The sequence below is a fragment of the Schistocerca americana genome, chromosome 2 (assembly GCF_021461395.2).
Source record: "Schistocerca americana isolate TAMUIC-IGC-003095 chromosome 2, iqSchAmer2.1, whole genome shotgun sequence".
Taxonomy (NCBI): domain Eukaryota; kingdom Metazoa; phylum Arthropoda; class Insecta; order Orthoptera; family Acrididae; genus Schistocerca; species Schistocerca americana.
The window spans coordinates 636,949,678-636,974,971 of record NC_060120.1 but is presented as its reverse complement, the minus strand read 5'-3'; the positions used below and the strand labels follow the sequence as shown (position 1 = coordinate 636,974,971).

General features: G+C 42.7%; 1 protein-coding gene across 1 annotated transcript in view; it reads left to right on the top strand.

Annotated features, from left to right (window-relative positions):
* The first annotated feature begins 2,127 nt into the window (after positions 1–2,127).
* LOC124595738 overlaps positions 2,128–25,294 on the top strand; it is a 191,766-nt gene continuing 168,599 nt past the window's right edge. Inside the window, exon 1 of the mRNA XM_047134614.1 lies at positions 2,128–2,242. Within this exon, the coding sequence (XP_046990570.1) occupies positions 2,165–2,242 (78 nt within the window). The 5' untranslated portion in view covers positions 2,128–2,164. The remainder of the gene's footprint in view (positions 2,243–25,294) is intronic.

Sequence of the window (25,294 nt, the reverse complement as noted above, 5' to 3'; positions counted from 1 at the left end):
CGGCCCCCAGTGGACCCCCCGGGAACGTCTCACACCAGACGAGTGTAACCCCAATGTTTGCATGGTAGAGTAATTATGGTGTACGTGTACGCGTACGTGAAGGAAGTGTTTGCGCAGCAATCGTCGACATAGCACAAGTGAGACGGAATAAGGGAACCAGCCCACATTCGCTGAGGCAGATGCAAAACCGCCTTAAAAACCATCCACAGACTGGCCGGCACACCTGACCTCGACACTAATCCTGTCCAGAAACTTGGAATAGAAATAAACATAAACATAATTTCCTCCCTTTTTGTTGCTCATAAAAACCAGACCTTGCATGTTGTACCACCATACAGCGAGACAATCAGACGTGGTGGTCCAGATTTCTGTACACACCGGTACCTCTAATACCCAGTAGCACGTCCTCTTGCATTGATGCATGCCTGTATTCGTCGTGGCATACTATCGACAAGTTCATCAAGGTACTGTTGGTCCAGATTATCCCACTCCTCAACGGCGATTCGGCGTAGATACCTTAGAGCGGTTGGTGGGTCACGTCGTCCATAAACAGCCCTTTTCAATCTATCCCAGGCCTGTTCGACAGGATTCATGTCTGGAGAACATGCTGGCCACTCTAGTCGAGCGATGTCGTTATCCTGAAGGAAGTCATTCACAAGATGTGCACGATGGGGGCACGAATTGTCGTCCATGAAGACGAATGCCTCGACAATATGCTGCCGATATGATTGCACTATCGGTCGGAGGATGGCATTCACGTATAGCACAGCCGTTACAGCTACTTCCATGACCACCAGCGGCGTACGTCGGCCCTACATAATGTCACCCCAAAACAAGAGGGAACCTTCACCTTGCTGCACTCCCTGGACAGTGTGTCTAAGGCGTTCAGCTTGACCGGGCTGCCTCCAAACACGTTTCCGACGATTGTCTGGTTGAAGGCATATCCGACACTCATCGGTGAAGAAAACGTGATGCCTATTCTGAGCTGTCCATTCGGTATGTTGTTGGTCCCATCTGCACCGCGTTGCATGGTGTTGTGGTTGCAAAGATATACCTCGCCATGGACGTCGGGAGTGCAGTTGCGCATCATGCAGCCTATTGCGCACAGTTTGAGTCGTAAGACAACGTCCTGTAGCTGCACGTATTCAACATGGTGGCGTTGCTGTCAGGGTTCCTCCAAGCCATAAACCGTAGGTAGCGGTCATCAACTGCAGTAGTAGGCCTTGGGCGGCCTGAGCGAGGCATGTCATCGATAGTCCCTGTCTCTCTGTATCTCCTCCATGCCCGAACAACATCGCTTTGATTCACTCCGAGACACCTGGACACTTCCCTGGTTGAGAGCCCTTCCTAACACAGAGTAACAATGAGGACGCGATCGCACCGCGGTATTGACCGTCTAGGCATGGTTGAACTACAGACAACATGAGCCGTGTACCTCCTTCCTGGTGGAATGACTGGAACTGATCGGCTGTTGGACCACCTCCGTCTAATAGACACAGCTCATGCATGGTTGTTTACATCTTTGGGCGCGTTTAGTGACGTCTCTGAACAGTCAGAGGGACTGTGTCTGTGATACGATATCCACAGTCAACGTCTATCTTCAGGAGTTCTAGGAACCGGGGTGATGCAAAACTTTTTTTGATGTGTGTAATAAAAAGGTTATCAGTTAAGCGGAAGATGTGTGTGTTATATCCCATTAACATGCACTGCGTCTTTCTTTTCCCAGTTTATGGTTGTTCAGACTTCCTGAATCACTAAAGAGAATGGTGTGTAAAATGAGATATCCTTCCCTGTTTTCCCTTTCCATCTGCTCTTCTCCTCTTTTATAATTTTATTTTGTATCTGTCTTCCTCGAACGATAGCCCTATGGTTCAAGCGAAGCCTCAGTAAATGTATTTGGTCATTACCTGGGTAGCTGCTTTATGTCCTAAAGCTATGTGTTGAATTAACTAGATGTACAGAGTAGGGGCTCAGGACGACCTTTGCGAAACAGAGAGCAGTGTGATTTTATGAGACAGATAGCCTGGACTGTTGCGTGTACAGGAAACAATGCCACGGTTCCGCGTGCCGCTCTCATCAGATACAGTGCGCAGTGGATGGGGCGACGGCTAAAAGCCGGGCCTTGGTTTGGGTGACCACACATGGTGCGCGCCTTGCTTCCAGAATGAACAATGCTCATCGCTTTGCCCTGTGGGCGCTCAGCGTGGCCGCCACTGCCATTCTAGCCGACATCGCAAACAGCGTAAGTCTTTGCTCTCCATATGGATGTATACTAAGCTCTTCTACCCGGTGTAGCAAGATGAAAGCTCATGAATAGTGGAATGATCATTTAAAGCAAACAAATCGTTTGTATTGTCTATTTTCAGTTATTCCCCAGGGGATAGACTGTAACTGATGTTTGACATTATGAGATGCTTTCGTTTTGTTGCTTATTGTTGCGTCTTATTTGTAACTATTTATTGTCAGTTTCACAGTTATGACAATTCGTCTCTCAGTACATATCAATGAAGAGTAAAATACAATGGTACACCTCCCTAATATCGTGTAGGGACCCTGCGAGCTCTCAAAAGTGCCGCAACACAACGTGGCATGGACTCGACTAATGTCTGAAATAGTGCTGGAGGGAACTGACACCATTTATCCTGCAGGGCTGTCCGTAAATCCGTAAGAGTACCAGAGGATGGAGATCTCTTCTGAACAGCACGTTACAATGCATCCCAGATATGCTCAATAAGTTCGTGTCTGTTGAGTATGGGGACAGCGGTAGTGTTTAAAGCCAGAAGAGTGTTTCTGGCGCCACTCTGTAGCGATTCTGGGTGTGTGGACAGTCGCATTGTCCTGCTGGAATTTTCCAAGTCCGTCGAAATACACAATGGACATGAATGCATGCAGGTGATCAGACAGGATGCTTACATACGTGTCACCTGTCAGAGTCGTATCTAGACGTACAGGGGTCCCATACCATTCCAACTGCACACGCATCACACCATTGAAGAGCCTCACCAGCTTGAACAGTCCTCTGCTGACATGCAGGGTCCATTGATTCATGAGGTTGTCTCCATACTCGTACACGTCCCCCTGCTCGATACAATTAGAAACAAGACTCGTCCGACCAGGCAACTCCAACTGCACACGCCTCACGCCATTAAAGAGCCTCACCAGCTGGAACAGTCCCCTGCAGACATGTAGGTTCCATGGATTCATGTGGTTGCCTCCATACTCGTATACGTCCACCCGCTCGATACAACTAGAAACAAGACTCGTCCGACCAGGCAACATGTTTCCTGTCATCAACAGCCCAATGTCGGTGTTGACGGGCGCAGGCGAGGAGTACAGCTTTGTGTCGTGCAGTCATCAAGCGTACACAAATGGGCCTCCGGCTCCGAAAGTCCATATCGACGATATTTCGTTGAATGGTTCGCACACTGACACTTATTGATGGCCCAGCACTGAAATATGCAGCAATTTGCGGAAGGGTTGCACTTCTGTCACGTTGAACGATTCTCTTTAGTCGTCGTTGGTCTCGTTCTTGCAGGATCTTCTTCCGGGCGCAGCGATGTCGGAGATTTGATTTTTTACCGCATTCCTTATATTCACAATACACTTGTGAAATGGTCGTACACGAAAATCCCCACTTCATCGCTACCTCGGAGATGCTGTGTCCCACCGCTCGTGCGCCGACTATAACACCACTTTCAAACTGATTTAAATATTGATAACCTGCCATTGTAGCAGCAGTAACCAATCTAACAATTGCACGAGACACTTGTTGTCTTATATAGGCGTTGCCGGCCGCGACGCCGTATTTTGTCTGTTTACATATCTCTGTATTTGAATGTGCATGCCTATACATGTTTCTTTCGCGCTTCAGCGTATGAATGACCCAGTGCCTGGTGTCGCAAACTGAGAGCGACTTTTGACAGACAATTCTGTTCCAGATACTGCAGATCAGTGGTCGTCAAACTTCTTTAAGCAAGAGCCAATACTGACATTGTGGGGCGGAACCTAGGGCGGCATTATGTACTATGTTATTATTAACTTATAACCCACATCAATTTGTACGTTATGAGCTCCCAATAAACTAGCTACACAGTGAACTGACAAAAGTCGTGGAATGGCGATTTGCACATATAGGAAGTTTCACAATTCATGCTACACATTTCTAAATGCTGTAGAGGGGACTTAGCAGATCAAGTTTTACTTAGGAACCTATGTCCGGAAACGGTTCGTTTCCATGTTACAAGGAAAACAAGATGTATACCTTTCAGTTTCATTTGCTGTGATATAACAACAGCTGTTCGATATGGTGACCATCTGTTTCGGTTCACACAGTGTATCTGCACAGTATGTTCGCATAAACTCTGTCCAACACACATCGTGTATGATTAATCGTTTCTGCCGCAGCATGATCCGTGTGTCATCAGATCTTCCTCCGACAGGACAGGGGCCTCGTAAACAAGACTTTTCACGTGGCTCCACAAGAAAAAGTCTCAAAGGGTTAAATCTGGCGATCTTGGTGGCCAAGCGTGTGGTACACCTCGACCGAGCAACCTGTCCCCATAGACTCCGTTCAGATGTTTTCGTACGCGAACTGCAAAATGTACTGCCGCGCCATCATGCTGGAATCAAAATTAGTGCCGAATGTCCAATGGCACATCTTCCAAAAACTCCGCCAGCAGTTGTTGCAGAAATACCAAGAAACTGGCATGCCCCAGTCACACAACCATCGCAGATGCTTGCCCAGACATTGATTGCGAAGGTGTGCTGAAATCATAGGGTACACGTGCCTTTGGGGTTTTCTTGATACCAAATGTAGTTATCTCGAGCGTTCAAAACATCTTACCTCTTGAAACGCGCTTTGTCGGTGAACAAAATTCGCCTTGGAAACTGAGGAAAATCCACACAACTGTGTAAAAACCAAGTACAGAAATTGACACGTGGCACAAAATCTGCCGGTAGCATGGCGTGTACCTTCTAAGGGTGCTAGGGGTGGAGTTGCTGTTCATGCAAAACACGCCAGACAGACGAGTGAGACACAAGTAAGTCACGTCCAGTGGCTCGAGAACTCGTCGATAGGTTCTCTTCCACTTGATGAAGCATTCCCTTTGCTAGTACAACGGTGAGCCACCTTTTTCGATCCCCACAATTTGCTCTATCACTTGCTGTGCATTTTCCACTTTCCCACAACCGTTGTTCTACTCTGGAAAGCATGGATGAGATTGAGTCACACGATTTTGAAAGTACTCGTGGTACCGACGTTGAGCTTCTCTTCCATTACGTCGAGCTTCACCGCAAATTAACAACAAATCGATGTACTTTGCGAAAGTGCACTCAGGCATTCTGTTACTGCAGTACTAGTCACTTTAATTTCAATAGATGCATCACCAGGAAGCATGAAAACAACGGAGGTGGAAACAGAGGTCATCGTACCATTCATGAATATAGGTAGCCTATCATAACAGGTGAACTGCGTAAGAAAAATAGGGCGTGGGGCTGAGTCGCTCTTGTTTTCCTTGCAACAAGGAAACGAACCGTTTACGGACTTGGGGTCCCTACGTAAAACTCATCTACTAAGTCCCCTCTACAACCTGTAGAAACGTGCACCATGACTTGTGAAACACCCTGTATATACGAGGCCTGTTCAGAAAGTAAGCTCCGATTGATTGCCAAATTGAAACCACAGTGAACATCAGAAATGTTTTACTTGTAACAATTAGCTACACCTTTCAGCTACTTCTCTACGTAGTCGCCGTTCTGACTTAGACTTTTGTCATAGCGTTGTACCAACTTTTCAATAGCCTCATCATACAAGGCAGCCGCCAGTGCTTTCTGCCAATTCTCCACGCTGGCCTACACCTCGTTGTCTGTGCCAAAATGTTGTCTTCAAAGACAGCGGTTCATGTGACCAGAGATGAAACTCAGGGGGAGACAATTGCGGACTGTATTGCGGGTAATCTCACATTTCCATTTGAAAACGATGCAGGAGCATCTTCATTGCCCCTGCAGAATGCGGCTGAGAATTGTCTTGAAGAAGAAACAGCACGACAGTTATGTAATGTTAGCTGCATAGCTTCAGGCGAAATTTCTCACCAGGCCCTCGTACTTGGCGGCAGACACTATTTTCTAGACATCTTTACGCACTCACTGCGAGCTGAGAAATGAGAAGAGCGACGTGATGCTAACTGGGGTTATACTAGAGACACTACCCAACACATCTGTGCAAAGCTTTATCGGATTTTCATAGTCGTTTCCATTTCGCGACCGATCGGAGCTTACTTTCTGAACGCCCCTCGTAGATGGCGGTAGTATCGCGCAGACAAAATAGGTAGTGCATTGGCGGAGCTGTTACTCGTACTCAGGTGATTCATGTTAAAAGGTTTCCCACGTGACTTTGGTCACACGATGGAAATTACCAGACTTTGAACGCGGAAAAGTAGTTGAAGCTAGACGCATTGGATATTTCGTTTCGGAAATAGTTTAGGAATTCAATATTCCGAGATGCACAGCGTCAAGAGAGTGCCGAGACTACCACATTTCAGGCAGTACCTCTCACCACGGACAACGCAGTGGTCGACGGCCTTCACTTAGCGACCGAGAGCAACAGTATTTGCGTACAGTTGTCAGTGCTAACAGACAAGCAACACTACGTGAAATAACCGCAGAAATCAATGTGTGTACGACGAATGTATCCGTTAGGACAGTGAGGTGAAATTTGGCGTTAATGGGCTGTGGCAGCAACCGAACGACGCGAGTGCCTTTGCTAACAGCACGACATCGCCTGCAGGGCGTCTTTTGGGCTCATGACCATATCGAATGGACGCTAGACGACTGGAAAACCCTGGCCTGATTAGATGAGTTCCGATTTCAGTTGGTAACAGTTCGAGAGTGGCGCAGAAATCTCCCCCCACCCTCCCTCCTCCCAAGTTGTGCGCAAGACACTGAGTAAGCTGATGGTAGCTCCATAATGGTGTGGGCTGTGTTTACATGGAATAGACTCGGTCCTCTGGTCAGAGTGAAAATATAATTGACTGGAAAAGGTTATGTTCAGCTACTTGGAGACCATTTGCAGCCATTCACGAACTTCATGTTCTCAAACAACGCTGGAATTTTCGTAGAGGACAATGTGCCATGTCACCGGGCCACAGTTCTTCGAGATTGATTGGAAGAAGATTCTGAACAGTTCTAGAGAATGATTTGATATCGCAGATAGCGCGACATAACTCCCATGGAACATTTATGGGACACAGTCGACATGTCAGTTCGTGCAGAATATCCTGCACCGGCTACAGTTTCGCAATTATGGACGGCCATAGAGGCAGCATGGCTCAAGATTTTTGCAGGGTACTTCCAACGACTTGTTGAGTCCATGCCACGTCGAGTTGCTGCACGCCGCCGGGCAAAAGGAGGTACGACACGATTTTAGGACGTATCCGGTTACCTTTTTCACCTGGCACCAAGTACTGACTATTAAAAATCGGCACCATTCCGAACACCTCATGTCGACTGCTATTTATTTCAGATTGCTGCCACCAACAGTGACCCGAAAGTTGTGACACAATAATTGTCTGGCGGAGTATATTTGTGTTGTCATTGTGAGCGGATGAGTAACTGATCAGTAGCAGTAATTGTTAATCTATATCTGTATCCGAAATCCCGCTCCAGCTACTGCCGGGTCTGGGTGCTGACGAGTCCTCTCCATTTGGCTCGGTCCTCCACTTACTGCCAGGTCACACCTCTCCTTTCAACAGATATTCTCACTCCCATTTTCCACCGTGTTCTTGGGCGCCCTCGAGGTCTTTTCCCATCCATCTTTAGTTCTTCCATAATTTTGGGGAGTCTCTGTCCATGCCGCCTCTTAACATGCCCATACCATCTTAATCTCTTTCTTTCAATTTCTTCTCTCATACTTTCTTGTTTGAGGTCCTTTCTAATCTCTACATTCCTTACTCTGTCCATTCTTGTTTTTCCCTTAGCTGCTCTGAGAAATTTCATTTCCCCTGCTTGCAGTCTACTCCAGTCCATTTCTATCATTGTCCATATTTCTCCATCATAGGTGACAATAGGGATTTAATAATTCTGGTACATAAGGAGTTTTGCTCTTTCTGAAACTTCATTATTCCAAATCAGATGTTTTATTGTTTGGTAGAAATTGCCTCCCTTCTGTAACCTCCTATTAATTTCGTTAGTTATTCTTCCATCCCTAGATATTTCACTCCCTAAATAAATGAAACTTTCTACCACTTTGAGGGGTCCTCCATTCAAGGTAGTATTTCCGTTGATTCCTTTCTCTCTTCCAAATACCATTACTTCACTCTTATCTTTATTTATTTTTAATCCATACCTTTTCATTATTTCCTTCCATGCATCAAGCTGTAACTGTACGTCTATCTCTTTATCACCCCATATTACCATATCATCTGCAAAAATCATCTTTTTGTCTTTTTCTTTTACTATATCTTTAACTGCCCTATTCATTCCCTCCATCACAACATTAAAAAGCGCAGGAGATAGAATACTTCCTTGCTTAAGTCCTTGTCTTATTTCGAAGTATTCAGAGTTCCCCAATGGTGTTCTAATTCTACAATTGTGGCCTCTGTACATTGTCTTTATAACATTAATGTATCCATCTTTTATATCTATCTTCTTCAGTTCTTCCCAAAGTCTTTCCCTGTCAACTGAGTCATATGCCTTTTCTATGTCTATAAAAACCATTATCACCCTTTTGTTATACTCCCAACTTTTTTCCATCAGTTGATGGATAGAAAATATCAGGTCGATCGTGCTCCTTCCTTTCCTAAACCCATGCTGTTCTTCACTCAACTCCTTTTCTATCTTTTCACTTATTCGATTCAGTAAAATTCTTTCAAAAATCTTGGCTGTATGACTCATGAGGGTTATTACTCTGTAGTTTTTACAAAGTCTTTTATTGCCTTTCTTGAAGATGGGAACAATGTCTCCTGTTCTCCAGTCGTCAGGTATTTTACTATTTCTCCACACGCTTGATAGTACTCTATATAGCCACTGCACTCCCACTGGACCTGCTGCTCTTATCATGTCCACTGATACTTCATCAGGTCCTGAGGCTTTCCCCCCATTCATCTTCTTCACAGCTTTTTCCATTTCTTCCCGTGTAATTTGTCCTAATTCTGCTTCCAAACGTCTCACAATTTCTCCATTATTTGTTGTTTCCTCGTGTATCTGCTCCTCAGCGTTTAACAGCTTCTTAAAATGTTCTTTCCAGAGATCTTTTATATTCCCTGGATCTTTAATAATGGTACCGTCCTCTGTTTCCATCTTTACTGGTACTTCAGAAGCCTTCCTTTTATTTTTCATCATTTTATAGAACATTTTCTTATTGCTCTTCACATCTTCTTCAAGTTTTTTTGTAAACTCTTTCCATGCCTTTTTCTTTGCTGTTTCCACTATTTCTTTGCACTTCTTCTTTTCCTCTATATATCTTTTTATGGTCTTTGTCATTTTTAGTTTTCCACCATTTTCTCCATGCTCCATATTTTCTTCTAACTGCTTGGATTGTGGTATCATCCCACCAACTTGTCTGTCTTATTTTTTCCTTTCCAGATGTTCTGCCACATACTTTTTGTGCTGCTTCGACTAAAGTGTCTTTAAATAAACTCCATTCTTTTTCTACATCGCAGAAAACTTCTTTTGGAAATTTTTGTGTGATTAATTCTCTGTACTTCTCAGCACATTCACTCTCCTTCAATTTCCAATCCCGTATCCTCATCACTTTCTTCTGTTTTCTATTTTTCACACACTGAATCATTTTCCATTGTCCCACCAGTAATCTATGGTCTCCATCTGCACTCACACTTGGAATTACCTTCACATTTGTTACTTTCTCTCCCCATTCCCTATCTACTAGAATATAATCAATTACACTCTTTGTTCTTCCATCCCAACTGTATCTGGTGATGACATGACTTTCTCTCTTCATAAACCATCTGTTTGCTATTTTCATTCTATTCCTCTGGCACAAATCCAGGAGTCTTTCCCCTTCTTCATTTCTGCCTCCATATCCAAAACATCCTAATACTTGCTCAAATCCCTTTCTGTCTTTGCCTACCTGTGCATTAAAATCTCCCATCACTGTATTAGCACTCTCTATATGGTTTTCTAACACATTTTCAAAGTCCATCTTCTCTTCTTCGCTACATCCCACTTGAGGTGCATAATTCTGGATTACTTTTAGTGTTTCTTTTGGGGTCTCAGGTTTAAGATTATGATCCTGTCTGATATATATCTCACATTTTTAATACAACTTTGTACATTCTTATTCACCATCACTGCCACACCATTTCTACCAGACCTGTTATTCCCACTCCAGTACAGTTTTCCTCCTCCTCTAAAATTCTTCTCACCTTTTCCCTTCCACTTTGTTTCGCTTAATCCCAATATATCTAACTTCCTCTCTGTTAGTACATCTGTCATTTCTTCCATTTTTCCATTAAGGGTTAATATATTAAGGGTGCCAATATTTAGGTTATTTTTCAGTCCAGTTGGTTTCATCTTCTTGTACTGATGAATATCATCAGGTCTCCCATCATTTGCACCAGTACTTGAAGAAGCAGCGGGGTCAAATCCTGAGTGGTTCATTCCGTGGCTCGTCTGTGTTTTGAAAGCAATATATGAAGACTTTCCTACTGGCTTGCTAGGCCTAATGCAAGGAAGGATTTTCTGTTGGGGTTGTCTCCCTTAGCCTTTGGAGTTTCTCCTCCATCACAAGGCAGTGGTTCCTTTCTCATTTAATCCCCAGAAAGGAGGGTTGCCTCATCTGCCAGCTATGCCATTCCGAAGTCTTCCTTCTCCTCCGTCGCTGCCATTAAGGTCTTCACCCGTAACCCTGGGCATGGGTTCCGTGTTATACCCCACGGGATTGGGTCCCTGCCTGAACTCAGCCATCCTAGCACTCCCGCCTACTGAAGTGTAGGATGCCCACCCCCAGACAGGAATTACCCCAGTGAAGGAATAGGGAAGGGTACCCTACCTCCCTGGAGCCAGGATAATGATTGTGTATGGTGCCACAATCAAAGGGCAGTAATTGTTAATACTCGGCAGAAATCCAATCTGCATTTGGGTCACATTTCCTTAACTCTTGTGCAGGAAGGTGTGCAATATACTGCTGCATCCATTTTCAATAAGCTACCACAAGAATTCAAAAATATTAGCAGTAATCCACGTGCTTTCAAATCGAAAAACCAAAGTTTCCTCATGGGTCAATCCTTGTATTCTGATGAGGAGTTCCTTGAAAAATGAAGCTGATTCTTATGTTACATTGTTGATTGCGTTTACTTAAACTTATGACTTTACGTTTTGTGGGTTCATAAACATTTTATTTTATCTGTTATTACTTTTATGTTGTTATTTCATGTACTGACATGTTCCATGACCTTGGAGATTTGGCCCTACGAAACTAAAAGTGTAAATAAAAAATAAAATAAACTGAAATGCACTATGCAGTATGAGACACCAGTGGTTTGCACAGTGGACTCGCATTCGGGAGTACGATGTTTCAAATCCCCATCCGGCCATCCTTATTTATGATGCCCGTGATTTCCGTAAATCACTTACGGCATGTGCCAGGTTGGGACCTTCGAAAGTACATGGCCTATGTCCTTCCACAATCAGAGCTACTGCTCCAACCTCTATGCCGATGGGACATTCAACACTAATCTTCCTTTTTATAATGTAAGACACGATCAGAAAGCTTTACTATACGTTTTGAATGCCATTTTTCTTATACTCATTGCGTTTTATTATAAAAGCCTTAACTTAATTTCATATTCATTGGTACAAATACGTAGCACATTTGAAGATAACCGTCTGACGAATTCGTGTTGCTTCCCTGTCAAAATGTATACCATAGTAACTGATCAGTACTAGTTGCGCATGACCGTCACTTGTCAGTACTGGAAGACAAACAACTGAAAATTCCCCCACTCACTCCCTATAGACCAACAGTGGTCAAGCTACTTACCGCTCTCCCCCTAAGGTAAGCGCCCAACTTATCTCGCTTTCGAATTTACCAACGTCAATTAAAATACAGGACATATTACATTTTCACTGTTTCTGTAAGTATTTTGGTTTATTCCTGAGCAGGAAGCTCTTAAGGTTGGTTGGTGTTTCTCAATTCGGCCATTAGTTGTTAGATGCATGCTACTAAAACAATGACTGAGAACCGTGAGTCTCACAAATACTCGATTCGGCCTGCGTGTGATCCGCGGGCCGCAGTTTGACGACCGCTGTTGTAAATTTTGAATGAATGGAACGGAATCTAATCAGCTGTCCTGCCTGCCAGCGCTCCCTGTTAGCAGGTAAAGTTGTCCTCATCTGCCAGTCTTCTATCCGCTGATCACGAAGACATCAGACCTGTTCATTTAACGCGAGTGTTTGATTGCCGGAGTTAATAAGATAAAGACTGAAGGGGAAGGAAGCAGAAAACCACAGACTACAGACCAAAAAAAACAGCAATTTTAAATAAATCAAAGTATGTTGTTTATCTAAACCGGTAAATGCGAGGTGTTCCTGTTACGCAATGGGAAGCAAATTTACCCGCCGTTATGGATGACTTGCCATCCAGCTGTCCTGCTGTAGGACAAGAAAATTACGTGGAGGAAAAACTGTAAGAAACAAATGATAAATCGTCTAGTCCCTAGAGAGTGGCATTTCTAGAATGGCAATCTGTTCTTGTTGGTAAATAGCGAGAAAGAAGGTGGTTAGCCATGACGAGTTCCGGATGTGAACGCAAAGAAAAGAGCAGCGTGGCACAGCTTACCGTATCTCCCTTAATGAAATGGTAGTACCGGCTGCTGCGCTATGGGCTGCATAATCGCGTAATTAAAATGAACAAAGCAGCCACGAGCACTGTATCGCGAAGCGTACTAACTAAAACTAATTAACTCTGCGCAAGGCTACTTCCAAGGTGATGGATGCCAGCTAAAGTACAATAAAACAACTTTCGTAACAACTCCCATAGCAGTAGCGAAGTGACACCTTCTAACAACTTCCGTAGCAACTCCCATAGCAGTAGCGAAGTGACACCTTCTAAAATCTGCAATGAACGGGACTAGGGAAGTATCTCTTCGTGGTTTTGTAAGCTCGGGCGCAGCGCACCAGTGTGACTCTTCGAAGTGAGAAACGTTGCTGTGGCCAACTTTACTGGGGTGTGACAGCGAAGGCAGTTGCTGATGTTTCCAGCTGGTGGGCCGCCAGACCTCTTGGCGTCTAAGCTGGATAACTTGTTGCGGTGCCAGGTCAACGAGCACGGCAGGAAGTGTTGTCGATATGTAGCTTCGTATGAAACGTCCCCTTTTTGAAGAATTATACAAGACTGTGCTTTGACTGACACACAATATTTTTTTAGCGCAACGCAATCTGACTTTCAAAAATCCCTACAAAAGAATGGCCCTGACTAACATTAACCTATACGTTTCACAACTCACTTACCTCACAAAAATATTGGTTACTCGAACTACTGCAATATAGCGAGCGCCACTACTGCCAGCTAAATAAAAGATTCTAACTACTGAGGGCACTAACTACTGATAGGCATAGTTAGCAAATGAAAGATTTTGATAGAGAACAAATGATGTATTTACCTTAATAGTCATAATATATATAGCAGTTCATGACATCCAGGCTTACAAATTTCAAAACTCCGCCATCTCTCTCCCCACATCCACCACTGCTGGCGGCTCACCTCCAACTGCGCAATGCTACGCGCTTTTCACATCCAGCTGCCGCTGCCCAACACTACAATGGCAGACAACAATGCAAACTGGACACAGACTGCACACAGCACAGCCAGTGATTCTCACACAGAGCGCTACGTGGCGTTACCAATAAGAAAACCTAAACAGCCTACTTACATAGCCCCCATGCTCCCCACAAAAAATTTTACAAATTGTTTTGGGCAGTGGCCAATAATGATTTGATAAAATTTTTCATAATTACAATAACAAAGATATCAAATGCACACACTTATTGATATATTGTTGGTCAAAAGCTAACATTTTCTCACAGTCCACGAAGATAGTCCTGATCGTTCATCATAATAGTAATTACAGTTTTTTTCACAAAGTCTCATTAGTAAAAGAAATTGCACACAGAAGTAGTGGATTTCCATGCAGTCTTGAAGAAGTAGTGTTGTCCTTCCAACGGAAAGACAGTGCTGACTCTTGACCTGCAGACAAGTAATGGGCCACAACAGAGCAAACCCACAGCAGAGTCAGTCGAAGTTTGGAAGAATATTGGTAGGTAGGTCATCACAGAGTAGACCCACTGTAGTGCTTGTAGAGATTACGGTATTGGTGGGCCATCAAAGATGCAGACCCACTGTAGTCCTTGTAGAAATAATGGTATTGGTGGGCCATCAAAGATGCAGACCCACTGTAGTCCTTGTAGAAATAATGGTATTGGTGGGCCATCGAAGGTGCAGACCCACTGTAGTCCATGTAGAGACGGCCAGCAGCCATCTGTTGCGACTGTGCAGGTGCACAATCACCATCGAAGAGTCTTGCGGAGAATATAGCAAGTCCATAAACCACCACTTGTTCACTCACAAAATTTTTTTTTTGAAATGTCCTTAGAACCAGCAATGCTGTTATCCTGTCCCTTGCTGAATTTTTAACACACGTGCAAACACTAACAGTCCCAACTTCTCACATACTGTGCATATATTATGGCCAACAGAAACGTGTGCAGTGAAATGATACTTAATTTGAAGAACTGGTTACAATTACAATTTGATAACATAAAAATACAATAACAAAGGTACAAAATACATCATTAAAACATAATAATACAGATAACATTTGTAGTACAGGCTTTACAAAAGAATCGAAATAATATATACCTCAGTGTTACAGGAATTATGACATGTGTACATACATAAAAGATCAGAATAATTTTTGAAACATCAACTTCACACATGAACATTAAAACAAAACAGAATAAATAATGTTTAAACATCTTTACAAAGTAAATAACATATTATTAGAAAAATTCTACAACATAACAACATCAGCTAAACACATAAAGACAGGATGAACACAAATACACAAGGGTACACAAACATATAGCAGAATAATACAAAAGGAAAGAACAGGGTTTGTTGTACTGCAGTCCAACCCAGAACTTCATTCCATATATCTTTCCTCTTATTTCAATACTTGTTTCCACCAAAAAAATTCTATCCAAGCATGCTTTCTGTATTTATATGTTCACACATTTCTTACCTCATTATTTATTTTCCATTATCTTACCTCATCATTTATTTCCAAGAAAATCCTACCTAAACCTGTTGTCCCTAAACCCTACTTTTTTGGTTCATATCCTCTTTCAAAATACTTTTTTTTGGCCAAACCATTTTCTTATAGCTTCTCAATGCATTTGTTTCTGATTTTGTTCAAGCATTGTGTCTAACTTTTGTAGCCTTTGTCCCATTTGTTGCATTAACTGTAATAACAATGCACTGGTGTCTCAAACATGTTCCACAGTGCTTTTCGGCAGTGAAGTTGCATTGGCAACATTTACATTTTGACAAGGAGAAAATGTGTCTTGACTTATTTGCGAAAACGGTGAGGACCCAAAACCTGAATCTACAGTATTTGCAAAATTGTGTCCTGTCATTTCGGATTCCTGAGGCGAGCTGTTGCCGAACGATCGATCGATAATGCTTCCCTGTTCACTAATTGTTTCACTGCCTACGCTATTGTTTGCTGCCCGCTCCATTTCCCTATGCACAATTACCAAATTACTACTTTGAACATTAGTTAATTCATTACACGGTGGCGCTAACATACTGCTTTCGTCTTCGCTGTCATTTCTCAGTTTACTTTGGAGCCTACTGTTAACGTTTCTCACACGCCATTATTGTCACAATATTTCACATGATAACACAGAAAAGCACAATTTGAAGAGCAAAAATAAGAGAACACATTAACATAGCACTGAAAAAATATCTAGTTAATTGCACGCGCTGCTGACAAATACTTGGTGTAAAACTGCATGCATGCTACAACTGTTTTACTGTACCACAATGAAAGACTGCAACTACAAAGGAGATTCTCTCTACAATTACGCGCTAGCAATAAACAAAAGCTACACTAATTACACAAACTACAAGAAAAAAATCAGAAGATTCCAGTGAGATATCCTCGGCTAAGGGTCGACATATGAAACGTCCCCTTTTTGAAGAATTATACAAGACTGTGCTTTGACTGACACACAATATTTTTTTAGCGCAACGCAATCTGACTTTCAAAAATCCCTACAAAAGAATGGCCCTGACTAACATTATCCTATACGTTTCACAAATCACTTACCTCACAAAAATATTGGTTACTCGAACTACTGCAATATAGCGAGCGCCACTACTGCCAGCTAAATAAAAGATTCTAACTACTGAGGGCACTAACTACTGATAGGCATAGTTAGCAAATGAAAGATTTTGATAGAGAACAAATGACGTATTTACCTTAATAGTCATAATATATATAGCAGTTCATGACATCCAGGCTTACAAATTTCAAAACTCCGCCATCTCTCTCCCCACATCCACCACTGCTGGCGGCTCACCTCCAACTGCGCAACGCTACGCGCTGTTCACATCCAGCTGCCGCTGCCCAACACTACAATGGCAGACAACAATGCAAACTGGACACAGACTGCACACAGCACAGCCAGTGATTCTCACACAGAGCGCTACGTGGCGTTACCAATAAGAAAACCTAAACAGCCTACTTACACGTGTCTGTATTCGAAATATGAGCGTAATGGCCCCGTACTTTACTGATTTTTCGCCATCTTGTGATTTTTCTAATTTAATTGACCGGTGAATACCGAAAATGATCCGCCTCAACATTCGATGGTGTTCTATTCTGGCAACACATCGGTTGTCTCCGTTGGCTGTGAAAAATTGATGTGAATAAATTGACTGATTAATTTTATCGACTTCTTAATCAATGAAGCAATAGGCCTATGATCAATGACGTTGAACTTTTGATTGCGTATGCAGTATGAGTCAGGGACTGTGATGATTATGATTTAATTGAACTCTTTCTTTGTATGGGACTGGACTTGACAACTGCTGAGGCTTCTTGGTGTGGGTTATACGCCCCAGAAATGTCTCAAGATTAAGCAGGTATCTATAGGAAGGTTACGACGCCAGTAAAGCAGAAACACCTGCACAGGGTGGACGACTGCCACAGCGGTTGACAATTGACCCTAAATGGAAATTAATGCAACGTATTGCTAATGAATAAGCGAAGAGATCCCTTACTCTTTGGCTGCAGAACTGACGATAAACCATCAGATGCTGTAACAAGTATAAAATACACAATGGCAACTATTCCGAGCAAACTAAAATACAGGGTATTTCACAATGTTTCGACTATTTTAAAGTGGGATAGCTCACAACCTAGTAGCTAAACAAAGTTGAATACTTTACACGAGGTACAACATTTATTCAAGTTTACTTATGAAATAATACATCGGACAAATGACGACCATTCGCGGCTACACAATATCCGAGGCGTTTGAGCCTGTTTTTGAACACAACTTTCGTAACTGTTGGAGTCATTCTGAAAATTCCAGCGAGAATTCGATCTTTTAACTGTAGAAAACTGGAGAAATCTTCAGCGTTGGACACTTTTTCGTAACGAACGATGAGGGCTCATTTGTAAATTGCTATTCACACATTGGATGTTCTCGGGTGTTCGGACGACTTTCCGAGGCCCGATTGACTTTCGGTTCGAAGCAAGTTTCTTACCCGGTTCAATATTGTTCCACGAGCAAGAATTGGATACTGCGGACGAATCTTGAAACGCCTGCGAAAGGGACCTCCCACGCTCACGACAGATTCGCCGTAGCGAAAACAGCTTCGCACCGTGGACGTACGATGTTATTTTGACGGGTACAAGATGACTATTGGCCCATATTTGGAGGAAACTTGGCACTCCACACGACTAATAGCCGGCGCTGCCGACGTTGTACCTTTCTTTTTTACCGATCGTTATTCAAATTTGAAATCATCAAAACATTTTGAAACACCTTGTTGTAGTATGACCGCATAATACTAAGCTGAAGCTCACTGAGATAATCACAACGAAATACAATTCACCAACGAAATAAGTCGTAAGATCCGTAACGAATTTTCACTCTGCAGCGGAGAATGCGCTGATACTAAATTTCCTGTTAGATTAAAACTGTGTGTGGAACCCCTGGTCAAGAACACAGTTTTAATCTCCCAGTAAGTTTAGAGTTGCAGATTATTTTACATGTTACTTAATGTTACTGCATCGGGTTCTACAAATTATGTGAAAATTACAAAATATGCGAGATCTCGCCGCAGTGACGACTGTTGGAGCCCCAGACACTCGCATATGTTACCCAATAAACTTACCCACGTGCTTGTTGCTGCCTGCCGGTGCATGTCAGCGAGGATGGGCCGTATAAACTCACGTACCTCACCTGAACTTCGAAGCTCTGACGTTGCGCTCCTGCACTGTATACAAATTTTGAAAGGAATGACTTATGTGGGGAGAGGTTGGTTGGCCAAAAAGTAAGTACCCAAGGCATCAGGCAAAAGCAGACTGTATTGTTTAGGCTCTGTGCCCTCCGTTTAAGTTCGAGTACATCATTATTTATTTCGAATCAAAGATGAATGTGCATCACACCAGAGGTCAAGAAAACTTCACCGAAGTCACTGATTCAAAGCAATCGTCTTACCATTGAATCTCTGATGTACTATCGACCCCAGAGTAACGTCATAGCCCTCCTTATCAGTATCATCCATAGCGCAATAGCACGATATAAGCTTTGTTCATATGCTGTAACAACGTCTAAACCAGTAGTTATTGTTACAATTCAAAATATAACTTTTCAGCACAAATCAAAGTTACCTCCTATGCAACTGTACAATATCTTATTATGTTGATGCAAAGTTCGTAGCGTTTTTGTTTTGCAAGTTGGTATTTCAATTGGTAAGGGTTTATTTATCGTTGTTTTTTTTTCTTGTAGTTCACTGACTCTATCTGATTTGTCCTTTTGTCATTTGGAGATTGTGAGTGGAGCTGTGGACGGTAGAAAATTGAGTGCCTAGTGGAGAAATCGTGACACTTCCGACTTACTTTCCTGTTTCAGTTAAACAGAGGGGTGATAGCAGCGGAGGCAACCACAAACATTTGCACCGTGTATGGGGGCTATGCCACTGGACAGAGTACGGCAAGAAAATGGTTTTCTCGTTTTAAGGAGGACCGTTTTGATCTTCTTAAGTCTCTACGAACAGAAAGACCCTCAGGTTTTGATGAAGATCGTTTCAGTGCATTAATCCACAATGACCCACGTCAGTGTATTTGAGAACTGGTAGATGTGATGAACTGTGATCATTCCATCATCGGGTGACATTTTAATGCAGTGGGAAAGGTCAAAAATCGGGTGTATGGGTACCACATGCTCTAAGCGAAAATCACAAAAATCTGTGGTCGTATGTGCGTGTCTGCTTGCTCATCATCAATTAGCTCGTGAACAACAACGGACTTTCCTCTTCTGTATCATTACTGACGATGAGAAACTGTGTCTTTATGCTAACATAAGGAAAAGAAAGGAATGATTGAGCCCAAACAAAGCAGCAACTCCCAGTACAAAGACCTGCACGCATCCATAAAAGATGATGGTAAGCGTCTGGTGGAATAGCGACGGTGTGCTGTACTAAGAATTACTTCCCCAAGGTGTAACCATCACTGCTATCATTTATTGTTAACAACTGAGACGTCTTGCAGACGCAAAACGACCAGGAAGACTGCGTGAAGTGATAATGCCCGCCAGCATTCTGCTAGACTGTCAAAAAACGCTACACAGGTGTCGAGTTGGGAAGTCATTCCGCACCCACCTTATTCACTTGATATTTTTCAATTTTTCCACTCTCTTTCGAACGTCCTTCAAGGAATTTCCTTTCTGGATGAAAATGCACTCCGTACATGGCTCAACGAGTTCTTCGCCTCAAAACTACGTGCTTTCTATAGTCATGCTATCGAAAAGTTACCCCAGCATTAGCAGACTGTTGTAAATATTGTAGGAGAATATTTTATTGATGACTAAAGTATCTGTTGTGTTTAAACATATGGAGAAACACTATGAACTTAAGCACCAACCTAATACTTCGCCGGCCGGAGTGGCCGTGCGGTTCTAGGCGCTACAGTCTGGAGCCGAGCGACCGCTACGGTCGAAGGTTCGAATCCTGCCTCGGGCATGTGTGTGGGATGTCCTTAGGTTAGTTAGGTTTAAGTAGTTCTAAGCCTAGAGGACCGATGACCTCAGATGTTAAGTCCCTTAGTGCTTAGAGGCAATTGGTTTAGATGACCCAACGATAGACAGACAGCCGTCGAGTAAAACAGAAGTAATTTCTGGCGTTCCCCAAACTAGTGTTATAGATCCTCTGCTGTTCCTGATGTATATAAACGTTTCAGGAGACAATCTGAGCAGCGGTCTTACGTTGTTTGCAGATGATGCTGTGGTTTAGCGTCTCGTAGAACTGTGAATGGATCAAACCAAATTGCAAAATGATTTAGAACAGGTATTTGTATGGTGCGAAAATTGCCAGTTGACCTCAAATAATGAAAAGTGTGAGATCATCCACATGAATGCTAAAAGGAATCCGTTAAACTTCGGTTACACGATGAAACAGTCAAATCTAAAGGCCGTAAATTCAACTAAATTCCTAGGGATTAGAATTTCGAACAACTTAAACTGAATAGAACACACAAAAATACTGTGGGGAAGGCAAACCAAAAACTGTGTCTTATTGGCAGAACACTTAGAAAATGTAACAGATCTACTAAAGAGACTGCCTACACTATGCTTGTCCGTCCTCTTTTGGAATACTGCTCTCAGTCTCGGGTCCTTACCAGACAGAATTAACAGATATATCGAGAAAGCTTAAAGAAGAGCAGCACGTTTTGTATCATCGCGAAATAGGGAAGAGAGTGTTACTGATATGATACAGGATTTTTGGTTGACATCATTAAAACAAAGGCGTTTTTAGTTGCGGCGGAATCTTCTCACGAAATTTCAATTACCAACTTTCTCCTCCGAATACGAAAATATTTTGTTGGCGCCGACCTACATAGGGAGAAACAATCATCATAACAAAACAGTGGAAATCAGAGCTCGCACGGTTTGATATAGGTGTTTGTTTTATTGTGAAGGTGCTACCATGAACCCCGTGCCAAGCACTTTAGTTTGATTTGCAGAGTATCCATCTAGACGCAGAGCTTATTGCACCAGTCGTAAACTTTCCACACTCTTGAGTAATTAAATGACGCGTGTAATTTATCTTACGTTTTCTTCAGTAATTGTATCTAATCTGAAGAGTTTCGTACCTGCAGAGTGCGAATAAGTGTAGTACTGGAAGTTATTACACCAAAGAAATAAGTTGCGCTCATAACGATCGAAAGTAGAAAATGTCTGAATTTATTAACTGATGCTGACTGAGTAGTTAACGAAAATGTTATAATTTTGAGCTGAAATGTAACAAAACTGATGTTGTTTTGTGAAATTCGCCGACTTGTATCTGAGCAGAAGTTATGAAACTGATTATACTGAGAAAAATATGAATTAACGTAATAACTACCGAACTTTTTGTGAACGGTGATTAGTAATGCACAGGGGAGCTTGACTGAAATAGGAAGAATTTATAAAACGCTTGAAAGTTAATTTGCATTGAAATGATAAGTCATTTACTAATTGGGACTCGAAAATGGTTCAAATGGCTCTGAGCACTATGGGACTTAACATCTATGGTCATCAGTCCCCTAGAACTTAGAACTACTTAAACCTAACTAACCTAAGGACATCACACAACACCCAGAATTGGGACTCGTAAAGCAAAAGTGGAGAACCGTTATTTCACTATAATCATTACTATATTCAAGTTTTACCAATCACTTCTTTTCAATAAACTAAATCCACTGCCAGAAACGCAATAACCCAATACGTAATAATCAGCTGCAATGGAATCAGGCAACGCCGAAAGTACAAAAGCCAAGACTCACACAACATACGGATGAATACAGATACATAACACTTTTGAAATAAATTACGTACGGTGGTGTTGCCAGAATAACAGACTTTCTGAAGAAAGGTAATGAAAGAAGTCAAATTTGCAAAATTAGTCAACACTGTCATTTAAATTGTGAAGTTTCTCTTTTCATTGAGCTAAAAAAATTCAAAGTTTGCTGTTTGGTTTTTTCATGAACTTAAAATGAAATCTTTTCTCTTATGTGTCATTCGGTTATTACAATGATAGGAACTGGGTCGAACTGCTGGTAGTGATGACTTGGGATAATTATTGACATCGAATAAATGTGAAGTTAACAAAATATCCATAGTGTTCAGTTGCTGATTCCAATGCACAGGCAAATCTTATATATTTCTGTTTTTCTGAAATGGTAGAGTAGTTTGAACGGTGTGATAATTTGATGAGGACAACTGCTAGGCAGGCTCTTCATTCAGAGCAGAATTAAATACATTTGGTTGCATGGTACTCTTCTGCCTTAATACTCATGAACTCCTCTCAAACAATAATTGCACTGTGGCCCATGCGATTACTCTTTGCCTTCATACTGCCTAGCCCAACATTTTCCCCCACGAATATTACACACTAAATTCAGCGCGCACTTTCGCAGTTATTAATGTCTACTCGCAACTCTCTACGTGCTTCTACATTCTACACGACATTATTTTTAAGTGATTTGCCAGACATTAGCTTTACAATATTCCAATTAATGAGTATTGACAATAACATGACAAAATACACACAGTTTTAATCCGAAATTAGTAACAAAATGTGAAGTTCATTAGGTACTATGTTGTGCGTAAGGTAAAGATTGAGCTGCCATCTGCTATATGGCCAGCTCTTAGCCAACACGCAACGCGATCTGCCGAGAACAAGGGGACACAACCCTTATTTGTAACTTTTGCTCTGCCTGTGACGTCAGACTGTTACTTTTCCGATACTCATAACCAAGCTGCTTTCATGAGTCACAACAGTAACACGCATTATACACATTCGAACCCTTCTTGTCATAATTTTAGTACGCTTCTGTCTGATACGGAGTGTGTTTTTCTGTAAGGACTATTTATTTTCTCCCTCCGAGCAGGGTTCAAATGGTTCAAATGGCTCTGAGCACTATGGGACTTAACAGCTCAGGTCATCAGTCCCCTAGAACTTAGAACTACCTAAACCTAACTAACCTAAGGACAGCACACAACACCCAGTCATCACGAGGCAGAGAAAATCCCTGACCCCGCCGGGAATCGAACCCGGGAACCCGGGCGTGGGAAGCGAGAACGCTACCGCACGACCACGAGCTGCGGACTCCGAGCAGGGTCAGAGACGAGTCTCACCCTACTCTTGCCAAGGGATGTCTTTGCTCTCAAATTGCGTGTTACTTCTTACCGTCGACAGCAGTTATCCTACAATAACCAAACGGCTTATTTAGATGTTGTAGCATCAATAAATTGTAAAATTCCAGTGGTGTATTTTGAGATCTGGTCTATGAAAAATTATGCTTTTAATAAGCTTAAGAGATTACGTAACCTTAGATTCGGAATCGAGAGTGTACAGGGAAACAACATGTAATGCTACGTCTCAAAGTGGCGTACAAAGGACATGTTCGTACGCTTATTGGATATTGCTCATAAATCGTGAGACCTTTAGCAGGTGGTACTATAATAGACGAGACTGACGTGATTCGACGAACAGCGGTGCACTTCGTTAAGGGATCGATTACGAGAGGCGTTCAATAAGTAAAGCAACGCTTTTTTACTCGGCCAGTTTCGGCTGAAAAAATGAGTAATTTGTTGTGGAACTTCGTGCAATGTTCCCGCTTCAGCACCTACAGTTTCATGAAGTCCCATAAGGTGGCGGCGCTACATACAGCCTTCAAAGTGGCGTCTGCAAACGGAGGTGCATTCCAAGCACAGAGCTGTCAATGAGTTTCTTTTGGCGGAAAACCAGAGCATCGCAGATATCCCTAGCGCTTGCAGACTGTCTACGGAGATCTGACAGTGAACAAAAGAAAGGTAAGTCGTTAGGTGAAGCGTCTGTCATCATCGCAATCTCGCACAAACCTGTTCGATCTCCCGTGTGCCTGGCGGCTGTACGCTGCTGTGACTTCTGCAATGTTGGAATGTGCGAACATTCTCATTCGAGGTAATCGACTGTTCATAATCAAGCTCCGCGCTGCTCAGATGGATCTCTGTTGGTAGTGCTGAATACTCGTCCACCAGTTGGGGTGCTCAAAGGCTTGTGCCTGCTGGGTTACTCGCCGCCTAACAGAAGACAATTAAGAGCAACGAATTACCATCCGTGCGGAATTTATTGAAAGTTACGAGGCTGATCGTGACAGTATTTTGTCGAATATCCTCAAAGGCGATGAGACACGGGTTCATCACTTCTAACTGAAAACAAAACGGCAATCTATGCAGTGGCGGCATACGACCTCTCCTCCGAAGAAAAAGTTCAAAGCCACGTCCTCAGTCGGTAAATCATGGCGACGGTCTTCTGGGACTCTGAAGCTGTTATTCTGTTTGATGTCCTCCTCATGGTGCAACTATCAACTCTGAAGTGTATTGTGGTATCCTCAGGAAATTTAAGAAACGACTTCAGCGAGTTCATTGCCACAAAAATGCAAACGAACTTCTTCCCCATTACCACACAACGCCTCAGACAAGTTTGCGCATCTTAAAGGAGCTCATAAAACTTCGTTGGACTGTTCTTCCTCATCCATCCTACAGCCCGTATCGCGCACCTTCCGACTTCCATCTGTTTGGCCCAATAAAGGGTGCGTGCACTTCGCAGGAAGCAGTATATGGATGATAGGGAGGTTCTAGTGCAGCAAGACGTTGGCTCAGACGTTGACCAGTAGATTGGTGCCATTCCGGTATACAGGCCCTCCCAATAAGATGGCATAAGGCTGTCGAACTGAACGGAGATTATGTCGAAGAATAGGGATTTGTAGCCAAAAGAGTGGGAATAATATGGTGTACTGGAATCCTAAAGAAAACATCCCGCTTTCAGAAAAATAAGTACTGCATTATTTATTGAACGCCCCTCGTAGTAATAGAGAGATTGTCGAGATGCTCAACAAACTCCCTGAGCAAATACTACTGTTTGCTGCTGATATTCTAAGAGCGTTAGTCTCAGGAAGAGTCGGGCAACAAATAACCTACTCCAGTACACGTTTCTCGATAAGATCATGACGAGAAATTAGAT